Raw genomic sequence first — 20,643 nt, 5'->3', positions numbered from 1 at the left:
AGATTAAAACAACTGTAAGACATTATATAACTGATCACATATACTTAAAATAAAACATAAAGAACTAATATCAGTACTTTAACCATTACTGTGGTATACCACAGTAATAGAATCTACTCACGAAATGGCGCCTTTCACCGCTGTCTTTTAATTTCCACTTTGAACACATTTCCAGGCTAAACAATACGTAAAAAGTACTCAGAAATCATGTAGAAAACTATAAACAATAATTTAAAATGCATCACTTTCACCTATTTACCACAATTATTACGTAAACTACTAAATGAGATTGGAGTTCACTTAGGTTTAGCGTCACGCGTTAGTATGACACAACCTCTTCTTGCGGCCCCGTGGCAAAAACTGTCAAATAGCGAGTGTCTTCTTTCATTCACACTCTCTAGCGCCTATATGTGCGTTAGTCAACTAAACAGGCTTCCTTTGTGTGAGTAACTTTATTTAGGAAATTGGTCGGTTTACCTTCAAAATGCGTATTTGCAAATGCGGCGGTAATGGACGTCGATTTCGATACCCGCGTTGATAGCCGCCGTTACCTTAAGTACAACAACTACACGCGATCCACATCAGCGACTGTATATCACATTACATTCACTCCTATAAATAGTTACAATACAAATAGGTATAAATAATATGTATCACTTCCTTCCGCGTTCAAGAATATTTTTTTTACTGGCATAATAGTTCATTCGTACTAGATAATACTCTTTGTTCTATATTTCATTTCAGTACAGCGTGTTGTGTATTTTATCTAATTGAAAGGCCATTTTCACACGCGATTCTGAAATGTTATAATTAGGTATTTAGTATTTACATAAGTTACAAATAAATTACAAATTGAGTCCGTTTCACACTTGACGCACGTATGGCAGTGTCTTTCCCGCACTTTCATCAAACAACTCGTCTCCGTAATTTGCTAATAGTTCTAGTATAACCCCGTTGGTCCACCCGAAACCATCTTGTACCCCGTACTCCCCGCCATCCCCGGGATACCCCGGCTGGACCGCACTATATTTCTCAAACATCTTGGTGTACCTGTTGTACCCTAAGTAGTTCGAGCGGATCCAAGTCTTAGCTTGCTCTTTCGCTAGTTTTCGCGCTTCTTCGTGCCCGCTTCTGTCAAGCCCTCCTATAAGTATACTTTGCATCGGAGCCCAAGCATTGGGATAGTCCCACTGCTCGCCAGAATGGAGAAGAGACGATGGGATTCCTCCAGGGAAATCGAGACCTCCGGATGAATGCAAATACCTCACTAACCGTGCAGCGTATTTTGGAGCGTCCTCTTTCTCGACCGCTCCTGCCCACAAAGGCGTAGCACAACTCGGATAAAAATGTTTCCTTCTTGCTCTTGCCTTAGAGTCGTAGTCGTACCATGTCCCGTCAGAAGTATCCCAGAGTACATTTTCAATCGATCTTCTCCAATATTTTGCGAGGCTGTACCACTTGTGCGCCTCACGACGGTCGTTGAGGAGGCTTCTTAAGTCGCCGGCAAGTTGAAGAGCACCAGCAAAGATGGAGTTTAGGTCGACCGGCAAAATGCGCGAGGCATGAACATCGGTCAGGTTCCCGACAGGATCCGAGCTCGCAGTCACGAACCAGCGAGTTGAAAAATCCCATCCGCTTTCAGCCGCGCTCCTCATCTCTTTATAAAATTCCTGGCGCAAATCCTCTGAGTGTAAAAACCGGGATGTAGTATAATCTTCGTAATATGACTCTGGTCGTGGTCCTTTAGCATCCTCGTCCGAATAGTACCGAAGGAGCACATATTGGTTGCCATTTATTTCCACTGTTACCTTCTTTGTATTTAACCAATATTGCAACTCATTTTCAACAGTAGGGATGTGACGTTTTAACCACGCAAGATCTTCCGAAACAGCATAGTAATCCGCAACCATGGCCGTAAGAAGAGGTGGTTGACTTCTACCTAAGTAATAGAAGCGGCTGCCGTTTGGGATGTATCCAAACTTGTCAACTAAATAAAGAAGATTTTCTACCATACCCCTGGCAGTGTCTGCCATATCACTGAGTAGAAGTCCACGTACGATCCAGTAAGAATCCCAGTAGTACAGCTCCTTAAATCGACCTCCTGGTGCTATGAATCCATTAGGAACTGAAATTAAGCTGTACCGGTCAGGATTCTGATGAACAACAGGTTTTACTTTACGTCCTAATGTTGCCCAAATAGCAATAACATTTTTAGCAAACACTTTAAGTTTCGGATCTATTATTTTATCCAGTATTGGCGGCGATGGATTGAAGTCGGGAGGCATCCAATTTTCCAGTTCGTTTCCTGGTTCGAAATGTTTTCCTACGAACTTAGTGAGCTGTTCGCGCGAAGGATTCCGCTGAGTGTCGTGCATCAGCTGAGCAAAATCTGCCAATGTATCGTTCGGGGAAAATAGTAACTTCATGTCAACAAAAAATTTTGAGTCAGGGAAAATCCTCGCAAGCTGGATGCGGTGTAGCATTTCGCCGGTGCAGTAGATGGAAGAGTTGCAAGAAGGGATGATCACCTGCGAGTAGACGTTGAGCAAGCCCAGGACTGGGTATAAAGGCAGGCGTAGAGTCAGCATCATTATTTATTTTTTACGCGCGGTAAACATAACGTACGAGCAGCGAGCGTGTGTCGGCGCGCGCGAGACGACTGTGGCTTCCGGGCCGCGACCGCTCCTAGCCGGCCGAGAGCCATGACCGACTCGCTCACTTCTCGCTAATCCCTGGAATCCACCATCCCGTCTGACGAAACGAACAACTTTTATTTTTAGAGGATAGCGTGAACTATCTCCGCGACGGGGGCTATCAAACTGACGTAACGTCAAATCAAATGCGATAACTCCGTCTTATGATGCAGGCGCCACGAGGCCCGCGACCAATAAGATTTGAACGTCAGAAACTTATGTAACATCGTATCTTTATTTAGCGAGGCAATTCAGATTCAACTCTATGGAAAGGACTTCAAGTCGAATATTAAGTAATCATATTATTGTAATATTAACTTAACCTACATTCATATATTCACGGACACAGACACGATAATTGTCTATGTCTTTTCTTATCTTGCGGTTTAAAATCGTGGAGTTTGCTTAATACTGTGGAATGAATTATCGCCTGACGTATTTCCGGACCGATACGAACGATAGGTTTGAAATGAAACCTTCAAGAAAAGAGCGTACACCCATCTTAAAGGCCGGCAATGCACCTCCAAAATTTCTGGTGTTTCGGGTGTCCATGGGTGGCAGTGATCGCTTACCATCAGGCGACTTGTCTGCTTGTTTGCCTCCTATCCCATAAAAAAACCTCCTAGAGTTGTCCTAGAGTATGTTCGGAAAGAGAAGAGTCGTGAAATGTGTGGAGGGATGATGGGTCCACGACTGTCCTCTTTTTGAACAGGCCCCGTAGCCGAATGGCAGTTATGCGACGCGAAACGCCACCGAAACGCCGCAGAAATGTAGTCTGGCTCTGTCGCGCCAATATGCAAGAGCGATATAGATATCTACGAAAGAGATATTGTCGTGAGCGTTTCGTGAGCGTTTGTGCCTTCGGCTACGCACACTGACTCTACAAATATATATTTTTTGTTTGATGACTTGTTCGAGTCATAATATACGTCCCTGCTTCAGGTATTTTGTTCGCATAAGAGTGTATGTACGTGTAATATAAATAAACTCGACTGTTCGTGGTTTGTAATGTATCCTTTGCTACTTGTAACCGCGATTGATAGTGTAATAATTGCGTCATGAACTAAGTAGTATGTTATCAGCTGATTAGTTCAGTTGTATAATTCAATTTCCGTATTTATGTTTCATGGGTATGAGTAAAATAGGTAGTTATCTAGTTTTTTTTTTCACGCACTGATATAAATAAATATTGGGGACACCTTACACACATCAACTTAGCCCCAAACTATAAGCAAAGCTTTTGTACTATAGGTGCTAAGCGACGATATACATACTTAAATAGATAAATACATACTTATATACATATTTAGAAAACATCAAAATAAGAGATGAAAAGCATATATACTTCTTGATTTTTTTATATTCTTTTGTTTTGGAGATTCTATGATGATGATGAGAGTAAAAGAAACAACTTCAGGGTCCAATTATGGACAATATGTTGTAAATCGTTAAGATTCTAATCTTTAGGTATAATATAATAATAACTATGTATTAAGCATCTGGCCTTGGTCATTGGGGACACGCCGAAGTACATAATGAATAATGAAATAAACAATAGATGAGAGAACCTCGGCAAAACGCTTGATAATTTTAACCTCGTCCAGTTAGAAACGTTAAACGCCTCGTACAATTTTTCAGCAGCTTAAGCACCTAATAAAAGAAAAAGAAAACAAATGGACCCCTCCCCGTGTTTCTTTTTTTAAGTATGATAAGTTAAGTGTAATAGTACCTATGTCTGTAAATAGTGTGATACCACAATAATACTTAAATAAAAATGTTTACAGTATTTTCTAGAACGTCAAAATGCTGAGAAGAAAGGGAATAAGGTCCTAGCTCTACTATCGACATAAAAAAAAAAACTCAATATTCAACTTCGAGTGTCCAATATTTTGAAATGATAAGAACACACCTCGAACTTACACTTTTTCTGCTTTATTAACCTTTTATTTTTGCAATAAAACATACAGGGTACCAAATCTCGATCTAGAAGTAATCCTACAATAAGAAGCTGGACAAAAAATATCAAATGAATGTTGCTCTAAATATTATATCAGGCGTTGCAAAACACCCAAACAGAAATACAAATTCAATCTAAGCTAAACATAAAGATATAGATAAAAATTAGTTTATTGCACATAAACACAAATACAATTGTTGAAGGATAAGGTTACATCCATTTGTGCATATCCTAATTATTATTAACACAAGTTTCCAGGGGTCCCCGCACTAGGCTAGGCCTGTACCGCGGGAGACCAGTATTGCATTTATATGTCATGAAAGTTAGAGAAACATATTAGCTCTATATTTAAAGTACAGTGTGAACAATTATTAAGCATTGCTTGTCCTATTCAATTCCGTTCCTGTAAATCTAATTATAAATCGCTCGCTCTCTCTTTCATTTACACGAGAGCGACTATTTTTTGTTCATTTCTATGGCCGATAGTTCATCGCTTACTCGTTTTTGGTGGACCAGTGCCTTAGGCTGTTCGGCTGTTCAGTCTATAAGTTCACACAATTCCGTGATCATAATATCTATGATTTTACTATTGGAATACAGGTCCATAGGTGTAGTAGAAAAATAAATAAAAACAATGTAAAGACACAGCCTTTTATTTTCAAACACTATCTAAATATTAACTAATACTTAAGTAATATTCTTAAAACTAACACAACAATTAAGAATACTATTCTCAAAGAATATATCATAAATAAATTAAATTCGTGGATAACGTTAGCTGTGCATAAAACAATACTTATTTTGTAATTCCATTTATAAAATGTATTTGTATAGTTGTTTGTTATCCCTTGAAAATAACAAATATATATCAATACAACTATTTAATTTAAGTAGGACGGTAGGAAAAGTTAAGTACTTAAAATATTTGAACAATTATTGTAGTATATTTGAGTCACATTTTAATAATTTGATATATACCTACCTTTTGTATTAATACAATCTTACAAATAATTATTATTTAACTGATTATTTTTTAAATAGCATTGATATATTAGTAACATAATTTCTAAATATTATTTAGAAAACCTTTGTCTTTCATAGTTACATATTATACAAAATTAATGTATTCATGTATACTTAATTAGGTACTTAAGTAAATTCCTTATAACAAAAAATAACAAGAAATGCTTATTAAATGTTATTATCACATTATTAACAAAAATACCATAGCTTCATAATACGAAACTGCAGTAACCATTTCGTTATTTACTTCTAGGCAAATCTTAGGCACGCCACATACAGTCTTAAAAATTCATAATCTTAAAAAAGATTTGTATATAAACTGTCAGATCAATCTGAAAATTCTGTCAGTTTGAACTGACAGGTTGCATACAAATATTTTTTAAGATTATGATTTAAGGCTGTCTGTGGCGTGCCTTATACCGTATTGACCGTTTAGGTACTATAGAAAACCATTACAAACTGAAAAATAAAATCATGTTATTTTATTTTACTTACAAGTAAGCGTATCTTGAGGTAACTTCACATAAATTAGGCATTTAATTAGGTATCTATTTATATTAAGTAGTTACCTACTCATAAACATACATCGGGGTTTTGGGAGCGGGAATGAATTTGTGTATTTGTAACTTTGTTTATAGTAATTTGAATTACTGAAATATGTATTTAACTATGTAACTGGCTCCAAATGTACCTAGAAATGTTAAAGTAATGTTTATCTTTTATCGTTTTCACCATTTTTGGGCTAGTGTAAATCATTCCCGCTCCCAAAACCCCGATGTATGCTCATAAATAATACAAATATAACATCTAATATTTTATCACTGATTATTCAAAGTCTTGCCCCGTAGGTTTTTAGACTGATCTTGAAATATTATTCAAGATTAGTTGAAATAAATAACATACATACACATAATCACGCCTGTATCCCATGAAGGGATAGACAGAGCATATATGAACTTACTCATGTTTAGTGCCACTCTTGGCAAAAAGGGTTAAACTGTGGCGTAGGCGAGAGGCTGGCACGTGGCACTGTCACTGTAATGTCATTATTTCATTTTCTTTCAACCCCTTTTTGCCAAGAGTGGCTCTGACACTTGAGTTTAAATAAATAAATGTCTCAAAAAATCTAAATACATTATGCACCTACCGATAACGCATTGAAAGCCTAAATGCCGCTTCTATTCAGTTATGTAATTTGATTGTAATAAATTCATAGAAAATGCTCTTGATTTTGTACTAATACTTAAATTGCACACGTTTGCTTAAATTTTGCTCTAAATCTATTGGTAGCCATTTCATCCCTATTTTTTTAATTTTCATCGACTGTCCCTGGCAATGTTCGAAGAACGGTCGTCGGTAGAATCCAGCCCCAAGACAGACTTATCGTCAGCGGTTAAAATGCTGCCATATTTGTTTAGTAATTCCAGAACAACTCCGTTGGACCATCCGAATCCTTCCTGCACATTGTACTCGCCACCTCCCCCAAATTTCCCCGGAGTTTCCGCGTCATATTTCTCAAACATTTGCTTATTCTCATTGAATCCCTGTAAACACGCACGCACCCAGGACTGAGCTACCTCGAACGCGGTTCTCCTGGATTGCAGATTTCCTGAGGCCTCGAGTGCGTTAACGACGATACTGACTAGAGGCGGCCACGCGTTCGGGAAGTCCCACTGCTGTCCACTATGGATCAACGAAGTGGGAATACCTCCAGGGAAGTCCAAACCATGTGACAACTTCAGATACTTTAAAACACGGCCTGATTTTTGCCTAACTCGCCCTTTCTCAACAGCCCCCATCCAGAGCGGAGACAGATTACTAGGATAGAAATACTTTCTAAACGTATTGTCAAGTATATCATAGTCGTACCAGATACCATCTTTCTCGTCCCATAAAGTTTGTTCGATTGAATTCCTTAACTGCCTGGCGCGGTAAGCATATTCAGCGGCTTTCACAAGGTTTCCTAGGTACAAGTGGAACGTCGCTACATTCTGAAGAGCATTTGCATAAATTGAATTCAAATCCACTGGGATAATATCTCTCGTGTGGATGTTTTGGATACGTCCCGTGTTATCTCCCTTCTCATCAATAAACCAACGTGAAGAGAAGTCCCACCCGCTCTCAGCAGCGCTCTTGATATCGGTGTAAAATTCTTGCTGGCGAGCCGGATCACTACTTAAGTTGTGAGCAGCCTCATAATCTTCGTAGTAGGATTCTGGCCGAGGGCCTTCACTCGGGGCAAAATATCTAAGTAAAGTATGAGACCGGCCGTCCTTCTGGAATGTCACAAATTGCGTCTGCCTCCAATATTCCAATTCTTTCTCCATATGTTCAATATTGTTCATTACGAATTTTATGTCTTTTGTTTCTCTAAAGTACAGAGAGACCATGGCTGTGAGGAGAGGTGGCTGACTGCGCTCATTGTAGTATACTCGGCTACCGTTCGGAATGTGGCCCAACTTAGTCAACAGCTCAATAAGATTTTCGATCATCCCTCGTGCGGTATCCTGCATTCCACAAATAAGGAGACCTTCAATGATCCAATATGTGTCCCAATAGTAAATCTCCTTGAATCTCCCGCCAGGTATGATAAATCCGTGTGAAATCGGAATCAGGCTGTGGTGATTTGGATTTTCAAATACAGTAGACTTTACTTTTCTACCCAGGGTCGGCCAGATATCGTTGATATTTTTGGCAAACGTCCTGAGTTTTTCGTCTCTGATTCTAGCGAGAAAAGCGGGTTTCTTAGAATAATCCGGGGGAGACCATACCTCAAGTTCATCTTCTTTACTGAAGTGTTCGTCAACAAAAGCTAGGAGCTGTTCTTTAGAGGGGTCGTTCGTTTCGTTCAAAAGCTTGTCGAACGCTGCGAGGACGGTATCCGGGTCATGTTTCATCGGGAGGTCGACGAAAGTCTTGGAGTCTTGGTAGATGCGCTTCATCTCTACATGGTGGAGCAGGTCGCTGTGGCAGTACACTTTGTTGTCGCAGCTTGGCGGCAGGTCCGCGGCGAGGACTGTAGCGGCCGCAACCGCTATTAGGAGAACACGCAACATCTGTAAAAGACGAAAAATTGTGTATTAAATACATGATAGTTTAAAGATTTATTTTATTATGTGCGATTTAAATATATGAAAATCTTTAATCGTTGGTTTAAATATAGCATGTAATTTTACAAATTGGTCTCAAACTCCGAGGTCCCAAAGGTATTTACAAAATTAATGTGCATTTTAACGTATTTGCTGTCGCATAACACGTTAAGTACGAATTAAGCCAAAAAATAAGTTTATGACCGTCTAAGATGTCGTTTGAGCTTGTTTAAAACCGATTACAAAATTAAATGTGGGAAAATGACAACCTCAAATGGTTGGTCAAAGTCATAACATAATCGTTCCCTGATGTCACTTGATGACCTTCGTAGCGTAGGTATACTCAAGCTTAAGACTTCTATGACCAATAGCAAATAGGTATAGCTCAAATTTTATAAATATGGACAAATATGGACTTTCATCAGTTTTATTCTGCCTCGGAATGTGCTTTTTATCAACAAGTTTGTTAGAATACAAACTTGTTTATAAATATTACAAAAGAAGACTTAATGTCAAAAAGCATTCTCTATCAGTTCAACATGAGACACTGCAAAGAAAATGTGAAAAAATAAAAGATTTCTTCTGAGAAATCGGACAAAATGACCAATTTTAAGTTTTATTTAAATTAATGATTGTCTAATTAATAATATCTACATAGGTACATGTGATTAGTGGAAATTTAGAGCATTTGATTAGGTAGTGTAAAACCCAAACTGTAAAGAAGCAGTTTAAGTGTATAAAAAGGTAAACAAAATCGGCCGTGACCCAAGCACCTACTGATATCATTGATAAGTCGTTAGTGTGCAGTTTTCCTGTTTTCGTCCGCCTTGACCCGTTTACAGTTTCTTTTTTGTTTTTGCCAAAATGCTAATTAACCTGCTCTGGTGCATTCCAAATTTAAACTTTGGTACTTTATTTTTGCTATTTTTTAGGGCTAAAATTCACTATATTAAACCATGTTTTGTAAATAACGATTTAGTTCGCCAATGTAGAGGTAAAGTAATAATGATTATTGAATGTAAGTATACTGTTTATTTATTATTACCTACATAACATATACCTATATAAATTTATACTATACATCAAATCATGAAGGACTTGACTCCGATTCGTTATCGCATGGCAAATTGGCTGAAAGTAACAAAGCAACATTTAACATTACATTATGCATAATTTTGTAATGTTTGTGTGCTAATAGGCCAACGTTATTGGAACAATGTTTATTTTTAAACTCAATCTTACATAAGGCGTTTTGCAATTAAGCAAACTGTAAACATGAATGGAATTACCCATACATATCGTCACTACTTTGAAAAAGCTCATATCTTCTGTCAATGAAAAGACAATTAAAAATATGAATGGGATGCATATAGAGTTACTGCGTTTTAACTTTGAGTAGCAGTGTGAGATACGAGATTCTTTCAAAGTAGGTATATCAATTAATCTAATGGTAACGATTTCATGCATCAAGATAGGCGCCATCTCTTGCGACACGACGGAAAAGAAATGCATACTGTTTCTTACAGTTTAAACCCAAACATTAGACCATTAAGATACAATTTCATAGATACAGCACTTGAAACTGTTGTTGTTGTTTAATTTTTGACCGCTTCCCAGAGACATTTGGGAAAGTAACTCTCGAAAGCTCGCATCGTGTTACTGTTTGAATTTGAATCATATTTAACATTACAAAAGACTAAATTTAGATCAATGATTTGGTAAGAGGTTGTAGAAATAGGTACATATTTTTATTAAATGTTTATTTATTTATGAACTTGTATTGGTAACATCAGTTGTTATATAAAATGCACCAGTTCGGATATTTTGCGTAAGTCGATGGTCTTAATCTGTTATCATATCTATGTTACTAGGTGAAGTAATATTATGACTATTTTTAAAAACAATAATTAAACCAATCCTCTTCAGACTGTAGCGTTTAGTCTTAAGGATATCCTGGCGTCAACCTGAGATTCGGTACTTATTACAATATTTCGGTTTACACTTACAGAAAGGTGCGATAAAACCGCACAACATAGGTAAGCTTTTTCGTGCTTGTGTGCTATAAGTAGTTACCCGCTGGAGACAAGCCCCGGCCAACACTGATTTGTAATGTACAGTGAGCTGCAAAATGGCATGAAGAAATTATGAATGAATTAATTGATAAATTCGCCATGCACTTTTGCAGCTGATAGTACATAGTTCTATCCCATATTATACAGTACCTAACATATAATATTAGTAAATTTTTTTTTTTTTTTTATTAGTAATTGGACTAAAATTGCTAGACAATCTATATTAGCTAATTAACATGATAACGAAGGGTTTAACTTTTATAAAACTGTAAGTTTATGGTATCATTGACTTTTTTATATTTTTCTCCTTAACGTGCCAGGTAATTAACGAAGGCATTGAAGACCTACATAGATAACAATAATGCAGCCTCAATAAGTAAAGCCTTGGTAACCTCGCTCGTCTACCAATGCCAGGGTCGTTGTTCAAAAATCCAGTTTAAGTGAGACCTATGATTAAGAATAGTCACCGAGAAAGCGCAGACCAAGTTATAATTGTTCACAAAACGGTGCGTGAGTTAAGCGCTAGTGATTAGACGACAATTTGAATATTTTACCACCATAAATCGTTTAAGGTCGAATATGATGTTCCAGGTCATTGTAACTTGACAGACGGATTAAATGGCTATAAAGATAATTTAATTTTTGTACACAAGTAGGTACCTACCCAACATCTTTCGTGACATTCGTCTTTATACTTTGGTATTCTTACCCTTTGTAACTTGTTTGTTTTTTCAACTGTGATTTTTTTCATTTCCGTTAAATTCGACAGGAAGTTCTCGGAAGCAAATTGATATAAGTATCGCTTTTTATTAAATTCGTAAAAAAAAGACTTTTTCGTTTTCGTACATAATAAAAAAATAAGGGTCACTTGCACCACAGAATGGAATTTGACAGTTGACAGCCCATTAACTTTGTGTTAAGTGGGTGGTGCAAATGGCCCTAAGTGTGAGAGAAGAAAACCTTAGAAAGTGTTAGTTAATGTCAATTATCTGACGGCACACGTCAAACTTTTTTTTTTCATTTACTTGTCAGTAATTAAAATTATGTTATGAATAACTCAATAACAGTAAGTGTCACACTAGTTTTTTTACACAAAATTCTATTTGACCTAAGGAACCGTCTCGTCTCAGGACGTGGACGAGTCAACGGAAATCAATAAAAAGAAGTTGTATATTTATATTTTTTATTCTATGGTTAAGTTATTTACTACTTCAAGGTTTTAAATTCTTTAACAATAGAATCAATGGAATTGTATAGACGATAACATAAATTGAGCGTTACCGATGCACAAAAATGAATTACTACGGTATTTGTTTAATTTGCCTTCAAAATCAAAATACTTTTTTGGAAGAAATGCACGCATCAAGTTAGAGTATGAAGATGCACATATTATAAAAAAATATTCAACTACTCTTCGCTTTTGTATGGCTAAAAATAGTTCTGTCAATGTCATAGCATAAATTATATCTTAGGGAGTCTAAATATGACTCATTTTGTATAAAATGAAAAACAGTCAAGTAAACGAAATGTAGAGATCCATAATATATTTTAATATTATAAATGGGAAAGTGTGTGTGTCTGTTTGTTTGTCCGTCTTTCACGGCAAACCGAGGGACGAATTGACGTGATTTTATAAATGGAGATAGTTGAAGGGATGGAAAGTGGCATAGGCTACTTTTTGTCTCTTTCTAACGCGAGCGAAGCCGCGGGCTAAAGCTAGTATGTTATAATTTCGACTCCAGTGGAATAAATAGAATAAATGGTAATATTCTAACTGTTTACTATTGGTTAGTAACAGACAAACAAATAATATATCAGATGGTTAAGAGATATTTTTTACGCACTGCGGTTTTTCCGTTTGAGTGTAAAAACCACGGCCGGGCCCGCTGGAGCGGAACCGATCGTGTTTTAGATCCGATTACTTGACGATTTTGAAATGATAAGGACATTACGTCACTACTTTGAAAAACCCTCTTATCTTCTTCTGTCAAAAAAAAATTTAGTAACGACGTATGGGATGCATATAGTCCATATAGAGTTACTGCGTTTTTACTTTGAATGGCAGTATGAGATTTTTTCGAACTGCTTTGTTTCATCGGAACATTTGTCGGATTGTATTTAGGTTTTTTAGGTCCACCACAAATGTTATAAGGAAGGAATGAACTTACACATTATCCTCAATATATCTGTATTCTTTGTATTTTAGCCTTATGTTTCTTATAGAATAAATTATTAGATTTTTATTCAATGTTACATTTTTTATCTAGAGAAGGCCATGAGTATTTTCTTAATACTTATTTATTACCTACTTAACTTTCATTTTTAAGGGATGGAAAAACACACTATTAAATAAATTAAAGGAAATTAATGCATAAAAAAAGAAAATTTGTCATTGGGATATATGGGAAAAGTTGTATTTTTTTAAAACTCTTATTGAAGGAAAATAAATAGGTACATAAATAGTATAAAATGGGCCGGTGCTACAGTATCGTGTTTTTATTCATAATCAATTGATTACGTTTTTAAAACACTTTTTATATTGTTACGCAAGAATGTCAGTAGGTACATATCGAGTTTTTATCGACAGTTTACTGTAATCTAGAAAGCATTCAGTTAATAAATTCTAGCATGCTAAGCCAAACAATCGCGTCTTTTAGTGAAATGAAGTTTTTTGTTAATCTCAACGGAATTCGCAAAAAAGTGGTAAAAGCGGGACATTTTTTGCAAATTGGCACAACCTGCAAAGAACAAGTAAAAAACATTCTTAAGTAACAATATTGAAGGAGATCTCATAAATAACAAAGTACCTACTTATTGAATATAGCCGATGATAGTGTATAATAGTTGGTCATGGTATTACGTAAAGCTACAAAAATAATATAATAAATTGAAATAATCTAAAAGTAAATAGTACATTACGATACAAGAGCGGAAAAGAGGAATTTCGAACGAGTTTCGAATTAACACACCGAAGGGAGTGTTTTAAATCGACACGTACACGTGACATACGATGTTTTTCAGTACATATAGCCCTTTAAAGTTTCGACTTGACAAGAAATGTACTACTTTGAAAACAAGTGCGAAAAAAAAAACACCATTATGTTCTGAAAACATTTTTAAGTCAACCCTCGTAACACTAAACGACTAAGCGTCATTCGCTTCATATATGTACAACAATGATATCATTAAGCACCTATTGTATTATTATTTATTATTAAATTGCTTTTCTATTACGACACTTACGTATATGGACGAGAGGAAATGGAGAAAATGAAGAGTATAAACTCAGAAAATGAGGGAATGACTTTTCCATGAGAATTGATATTATGAGATTTATGGGAGAAAATGCACATTATAAATTAGATTTTTTTTTTAACAAAATTATGTCGGATTGATAAAGAAACTAATACTACCTACTACGTAATTTGTTATGGTACCTCGGTTTAATGTTTGCGACACTATGTTAACTTTGAAATATCGTCACTACTTTTAAAAAAACTTGTATCTTCGTCTGTCAATGAAAAGAAAATTGTAGTAAGTATGTATGGAATGCACATAGACTTACTGCGTTTTAACTTTGAGAAGCAGCATGAGATACGAGATTTTTTTAAAAGTAGTGACGATATGTTTGCCCGATATTTCGTATTCCAAATTTTTATTTGACTGGGTTTTTCATAATTTAAACCGTTAAATTGCAAGCTTAAAAGTTTAGGGAAAATGCACCCTTTAGAAACCACTCATTTGAACCCGTAACTTAAGAATTATTTTGAAATTCAACTTAGGCCCACTTGCACCAACCACTTAACTCAGGGTTAGTGGGCTGTCATGTGTCAAATTCCATATAAAATGGAGGGTTAACCTGGGGCTAACCCTCCATTTTCGTTGGTGCAAGTGGCTCTTTATTGGTTTGATTTCAGGTAAATAGGTATGTATATCAATTATGTACTTAAAATGTACAGATATTTACCATTACTAACGCCATACAATTTATGACTATATTCCATATGACACATCCAGACCCGACTAATTCTAGGTGCTTATAAAAAGTACTATTACTATTTATACCAAGAAATGTAAACAAGTTAATTGTACCCTTTAGTAGTACTCGAGAGATAATTCGCCCGTGCAAACAAAGATAAGCCTCACGTAACAGTTTACATTGATAGTGATAATGCTTCAGATAACTGTTAAGTATTGAAGGCCTGACGTTTTTAACAAGAAAAAGTGAACGATTGAATAAACAACTTGATATCGGAGATCGAAGCGCTATCGGTAACCTCTCAAGATTGAATATAATTTAGAAATGAGACAATCGCTGTTTAGCCATTATTTTTGATATTACAATAGGCGAGACGACTAAAAAAACTAACTAGTCCGTCAGTTAGATTATCAAAGAATTTTAGACACGTATTTTTTCTTTTTTGTCGCAAACAAAAAATGATGACGCTACAGTGCGTTGAAGTTTCGCGTGACGTCTCGCCTAGGTACAATTTTTACTTAGAAGTGACGTCACAAGCCCCCACTTCGGAACTTTGAATATATATATATATATATATATATATATATATATATATATATATATATATATATATATATATATATATATATATATATATATATATATATTCATTTTACTATTTGTATTTTTTCATTAATTAGAAAAAGCGAAAAATATGTGTTCAGTATTTTTGGACGATCTAACTGACGGACTAAACAGAATGCCATTTTTTTTATGTAGTCGTCATCCCTATTTTAAAAAGATGAATAATTATATTCTTGTTATGAAAGAAGAACCATTCGCAAAAACTGGCACGGATTTTCTCTGCTTGTGTTTAGATTGGGCAATAACAAGAACATTTGTAGGGCATCCTAAATTCTCATACTGATGCTTTAGTCCAAGGATTATTTAAATAGGATTTACAATCTTCATACTAAGAATCGCACCTCGATTTTTTAGCGCCACCTATTAAATAGTACTATCATAACTACATTGATGATGCCTACAAAATTTAGTTTTTTTTTTATGTGTATTGACATGATATCATTAAGTATATTAAAATAAAGAAATATGTCATTTGTTCTCATAAAAACTAAAAACATGCAAAAATATTTGGGGAAAATATGATTTTGGCCACTTCCAGGCTGCGAACAGCGCCATCTACTTATAAGTCTAAAAAGCCCATACATTTCAGGTGTACGCTTTTTTGTATGGGCTTTGTCAGTCCAGTATTAAATCGTTCTTGCTTTAGTCCCGAGTAAAACAAACTATTTTAACCTCATCCCAACTGACAAGATTGTGCAGTAAGCTATATACCTTACACCTCGCATTTGTGAATTTATTTATATGACACTGTCATGATGTACCTATAAGTATGGAGTCGTGGTGTATGTTATCATGCTGTAATTGTGTCCTAATGATGAAGTATCACATATGTTCTGCCTACCCCTTTTGAAAATACAGAGAGATTATCTATGTGTAGTCCATATCGCATTCAAAAAAATCTATACAATACAAATACGCTTTATTGCACACCTCAATTACAGGACACAACATAACATAGTAAGTATAAACAACAACTTAAGAGGAAAACTAGAGGCTGTCTTATCGCCAAAGAGCGATCTCTTCCAGACAACCAAGATGTAGTGCTGATTTATTTTTAGCCTAGGAAATGTCAGACAATACCGTCTTACCATATTACAAATCACTACGGCTGACTACAAAATCATAGCAATTACTTGCAAAATCTACTTTAATTGTATCACTTTGCTGAGATAACTATATGTATCATCGGATTGGTAACTATGGCTGCATGTGCAATTATTTTATTGTGCTATGTTTGTAGGTACCATAGAAGAATAAGTAATGGAAGAGTTGTAACTTCATAGTGAGTGATATATTTGTAGTGACATCTAGCGTTATCCACGCGTCAATCACGCGTCAACTAGCGTAAATTATCAGTACTGCTACTTGTCAATAGATGTCACGAGGAACAAAAAGTCTTATGCTCAGGGAGCGTACATTTCGTGCCGATGACATCAATTTGACGTCACGCTCCATATAGAGTGATCACAAATTGTTTTATAGTTAATTATTAATCATTAGTCATCAATCATTTTAAGTTATGAATTTCTTTGCATGGTAATGAATGCAAGAAGGATGGTGTGCTTTACGTTAGAGAGACATTCTCTTTTCTACGTATGTATTGTAATGTGTTGTTAACAATACTATTTAATTCAATTTATTTATAAAAACAAATCAAATAATTTTATTCACGTTTCACATTTCAAATAGGTATTATTTATGCCACATGTAAATGGACTACTGTATTTGAAGTAATTTGTATACGATTACAATGATTAACGACTAATGATTAATAATTTACAATAAAACTATTTGGGATTATCCTATACGGAGCGTGACGTCAGATTAATGTCATCGGCATGAAAAGTACGCTCCCTGCTAATGCTCAACAATTTTTAGCTAAATACTACAATAGTATTAATCAGTACTCTGTTTTCAATTCCTTCTGCTTGCAATATAAGTTGTAAACTCTTTTAATATTACATTTTTGGCAGACTCAACACTGTTGACACCTAGTGTCGAGTAGTGCTACTGATAATTTACGCTATTTGACACGTGATTGACGCTAGATGTCACTACAAGAACTTGAATTTACTGATTACAACTCTTCCCATACTTATTTCTTTATTATAGGTATACAACAGGTAACAACAAATACGATTTTCCCGGTGCTAATGAAATAATTGACGTAGACCCAAGATGAGTTATGTATTACAATAATTATATTGTGTAAATCCTATGGCTTTGCTTATAGAAGGGTAAAGTCAACGTGGTAATTTCATAGGAAGTTAGCGATTAAAATAACAGTTACAGCGGCGAGGCCGTCAAAATCGTTGCCAACTTAGGTTGGTCTGACTATAGAGAACAGGGTGCGCCGAATTACACAAACGCTCACGAAACGCTCATGAAACGAAACGCTAGTAGATATCTAACTCTATCGCTCTTGCATATTGCATTGCAAATTCGCCAATGCGCGACAGAGCCAGACTAACTTTCGCGGCGTTTCGTTTTCGTTTGGCGTAGGAGAAATGCCATTCGGCTACGGGGCCTGACGTTGCCACTATAAATAGAAAGAGATATGAAGTTAATGCTAAAGTACGTTTTAGAGGAAAACAGTATGCCTTTGACGTAATTTGCAAGCACTTCTATGACGTAACATATAAGTGCAATCTGTGCAATACGCATAACGCATAAGTATCAGATTATAGTTTACATTGCGGTCGTAGCTTAGGTACCTACGCTTGTAAGTACCAACCCAAGCCAATTTTTCCGATTTCGAGAAAGTTCCAAATTCAAACTTTCTTTTATCCATACTAATAATATAAATGGGAAAGTGTGTGTGTCTGTTTGTTTGTCCGTCTTTCACGGCAAAAAAGAGCGACAAATTGACGTGATTTTTTAAGTGGAGATAGTTGAAGGGATGGAGAGTGACATAGGCTACTTTTTGTCTCTTTCTAACGCGAGCGAAGCCGCGGGCAAAAGCTAGTTTCTATATAAGTTCAAGACACTAATTTAATTTGTACTTGTATTAAGTACGCCGGGACTTACGAGTCACCTTAACCAAAGTTTAAAATCAATAATGCACCGTAGAACAGATGAAAATAATACTAGAACCTCCATATCTTTGGAAAGTAGGTATTTAAATTACTTTTATACTATTTATAAACACAACACATATTTAAAAAAACAGCATAGATACATTTATAAATGAAGGCCATGAGGAAAATACATTTTCCTCTAAATTTCCGGTTTATCCCCTTATCTACATTCGAGCAGATCTGTGAGATAATAATTTACTGCCTAACTCGGACTCTTTAATCTAAATGTCAGATTATGGTAGATAAATTGTAAAAAAAAAAGTATGATAAAAATTAAAATTGTGAAAAACCCCCCGACCGCGACATAGTGGACCGATTTTTATAAAACATGGCTAAGAACACTCCCAACTCAGCTTTCAAACAAAAAAAACTAAATCTAAATCGGTTTATCCGTTCGGGAGACAGACACACACACACACACACACAAACAGACAGACACGTCAAACTTATAATACCCGTTTTTGCGTTGGGGGTTAAAAAAGGTAAATAAAATATGAGCCGTCAAATGAAAATGTGTAAGTACTTATACTTATAGGTTTTCAGGGTCAGGGTTACCTAATGTATTCATTAGCAAGCCGTCTTTTGGTGTCAAACAGGGGCGGGCGTTTGCGACTTTTGCGAGGCCCCAGGCGCTAACTCTTTCAGGGCACCGTGCGAGGGCTTTGCTCGCGGCAGAGCTTGTGCAAGGCCCCGAACTGTTGCCCCACTCACCATCCCCAAAGGCTGCCCCAGCCTGCCTTACCGAACTTAAAAACTACAATCGTTAATGCTACGTGAAACGCAGTCTGCCGCTGTCGCATCACTACATTCACTACAGAAGAGCGATAAGGAGAGCGTAATCCATTGTGAGGTTGGCTAGGTTTCTAGCTAATCAAAATCAATTTTCAAAAACCTTAAACGGAACTGTCAAGTATTATATAGACTATAATAAAGTACATACCTATAATTTAGCTATGAATTTTCTTTTTAGATAGCGCTTCTTGGCTTAGTAAGGCACAATTCATCATCACGATCCCACTCAGGCGAATTCGCAGAAAAAAACTAGTTTTCCTTAATTACGATTTAGTTGGCGGCGCGTATAAAATCGCCATTAGATGTGCATTGTTTTCACTGCTTTGTCATGACCGCCACCTCTACGGGTAAAATAGAATAAATAATAGAATTTACGTACAGAAAGAACACTTCCAACAAAACCGAATTTTGACAGACGGTTCAGGGTATGGCGCTATCCCTTTCGATTATTGGGGTTGTCAAAAATCAAGAAATTATCTTGCCTTGCGCATGCAAAGTTACGTCAAATGGTAGCAACCCTAATTGCTACGTAGCAAAGTTGAGGAGTGTCTTTTCAAAAGGGCTTATTTCCATTTTTTCTTTTTTTTTAACTATGAATGCAGTTTTTATTAGTATAGATGTTTTTTTGAGATTAAAGCGTGTTGTTTTGAGATTAAAGCTCAAAAAGTATCGCCTTGATCTTTAAAAAAAAGAGTAACATCAAAGTTTAGAACAAATTTTGAAGAATGTGTAATGATTATTTATGTGGATAAACCAATGTATGTAGTAAAACAACATTGATATCAACTAACTTAATACAAAATCCAAAAATATAAAATATAGTACATTACGATACAAGTGCGTAAAAAAGGAAGTTCGAAACGAGTGGTGATAAATTAAAACACGACCGAAGGGAGTGTTTTAAATCGACACGAGTTTCGAATTTCCTTTTCGCACGTGTATCGTACGACGTTTTTCAGTACAGATGAGCCTCTAAAGTTTCAACCTAGCATATAATGAACCACTTCTCGAACTAGTGCGTAAAAAAACGACCATCTGTACTGAAAAAACTATTACGCTACAAGGCCACAACAAAAGGGTTTAATTCCCAAAAGTTCGCATCAAAAGTGCTTAATTCTCAAAAACATATGGTAATTAAATATTTATTTAGGTACACATGTTACGTTTGATGTAATTAACGTCAACTTACAATATTACAATTTTGCAAATTAAATATTAATTTCAAAATTAATACCGTGGAATTATGTTTTTCTCGATTTCCCAAAAAAAGTTCAAAGTGAAAATAAGCCCTTTTAAAAAGACACTCCTCAGTTGACCCCTGACTGAATTGATATTTT

The 20,643-nt window shown here is 35.8% G+C and overlaps 1 protein-coding gene across 1 annotated transcript in view; it reads right to left on the bottom strand.

Moving 5' to 3' along the window:
• Positions 1-559: 559 nt before the first annotated feature.
• LOC125233569 overlaps positions 560-20,643 on the bottom strand; it is a 29,394-nt gene continuing 9,310 nt past the window's right edge. Inside the window, exons 2-3 of the mRNA XM_048139625.1 lie at positions 6,998-8,729; positions 560-2,593 (exon numbers count right to left, since the gene is read on the bottom strand). Of these exons, the coding sequence (XP_047995582.1) occupies positions 864-2,593; positions 6,998-8,729 (3,462 nt within the window). The 3' untranslated portion in view covers positions 560-863. The remainder of the gene's footprint in view (positions 2,594-6,997; positions 8,730-20,643) is intronic.

This window comes from Leguminivora glycinivorella, chromosome 14 (assembly GCF_023078275.1).
Source record: "Leguminivora glycinivorella isolate SPB_JAAS2020 chromosome 14, LegGlyc_1.1, whole genome shotgun sequence".
Taxonomy (NCBI): Eukaryota; Metazoa; Arthropoda; class Insecta; order Lepidoptera; family Tortricidae; genus Leguminivora; species Leguminivora glycinivorella.
The sequence above is the reverse complement of the archived record's forward strand: the minus strand, read 5'-3'. Positions and strand labels throughout refer to the sequence as shown.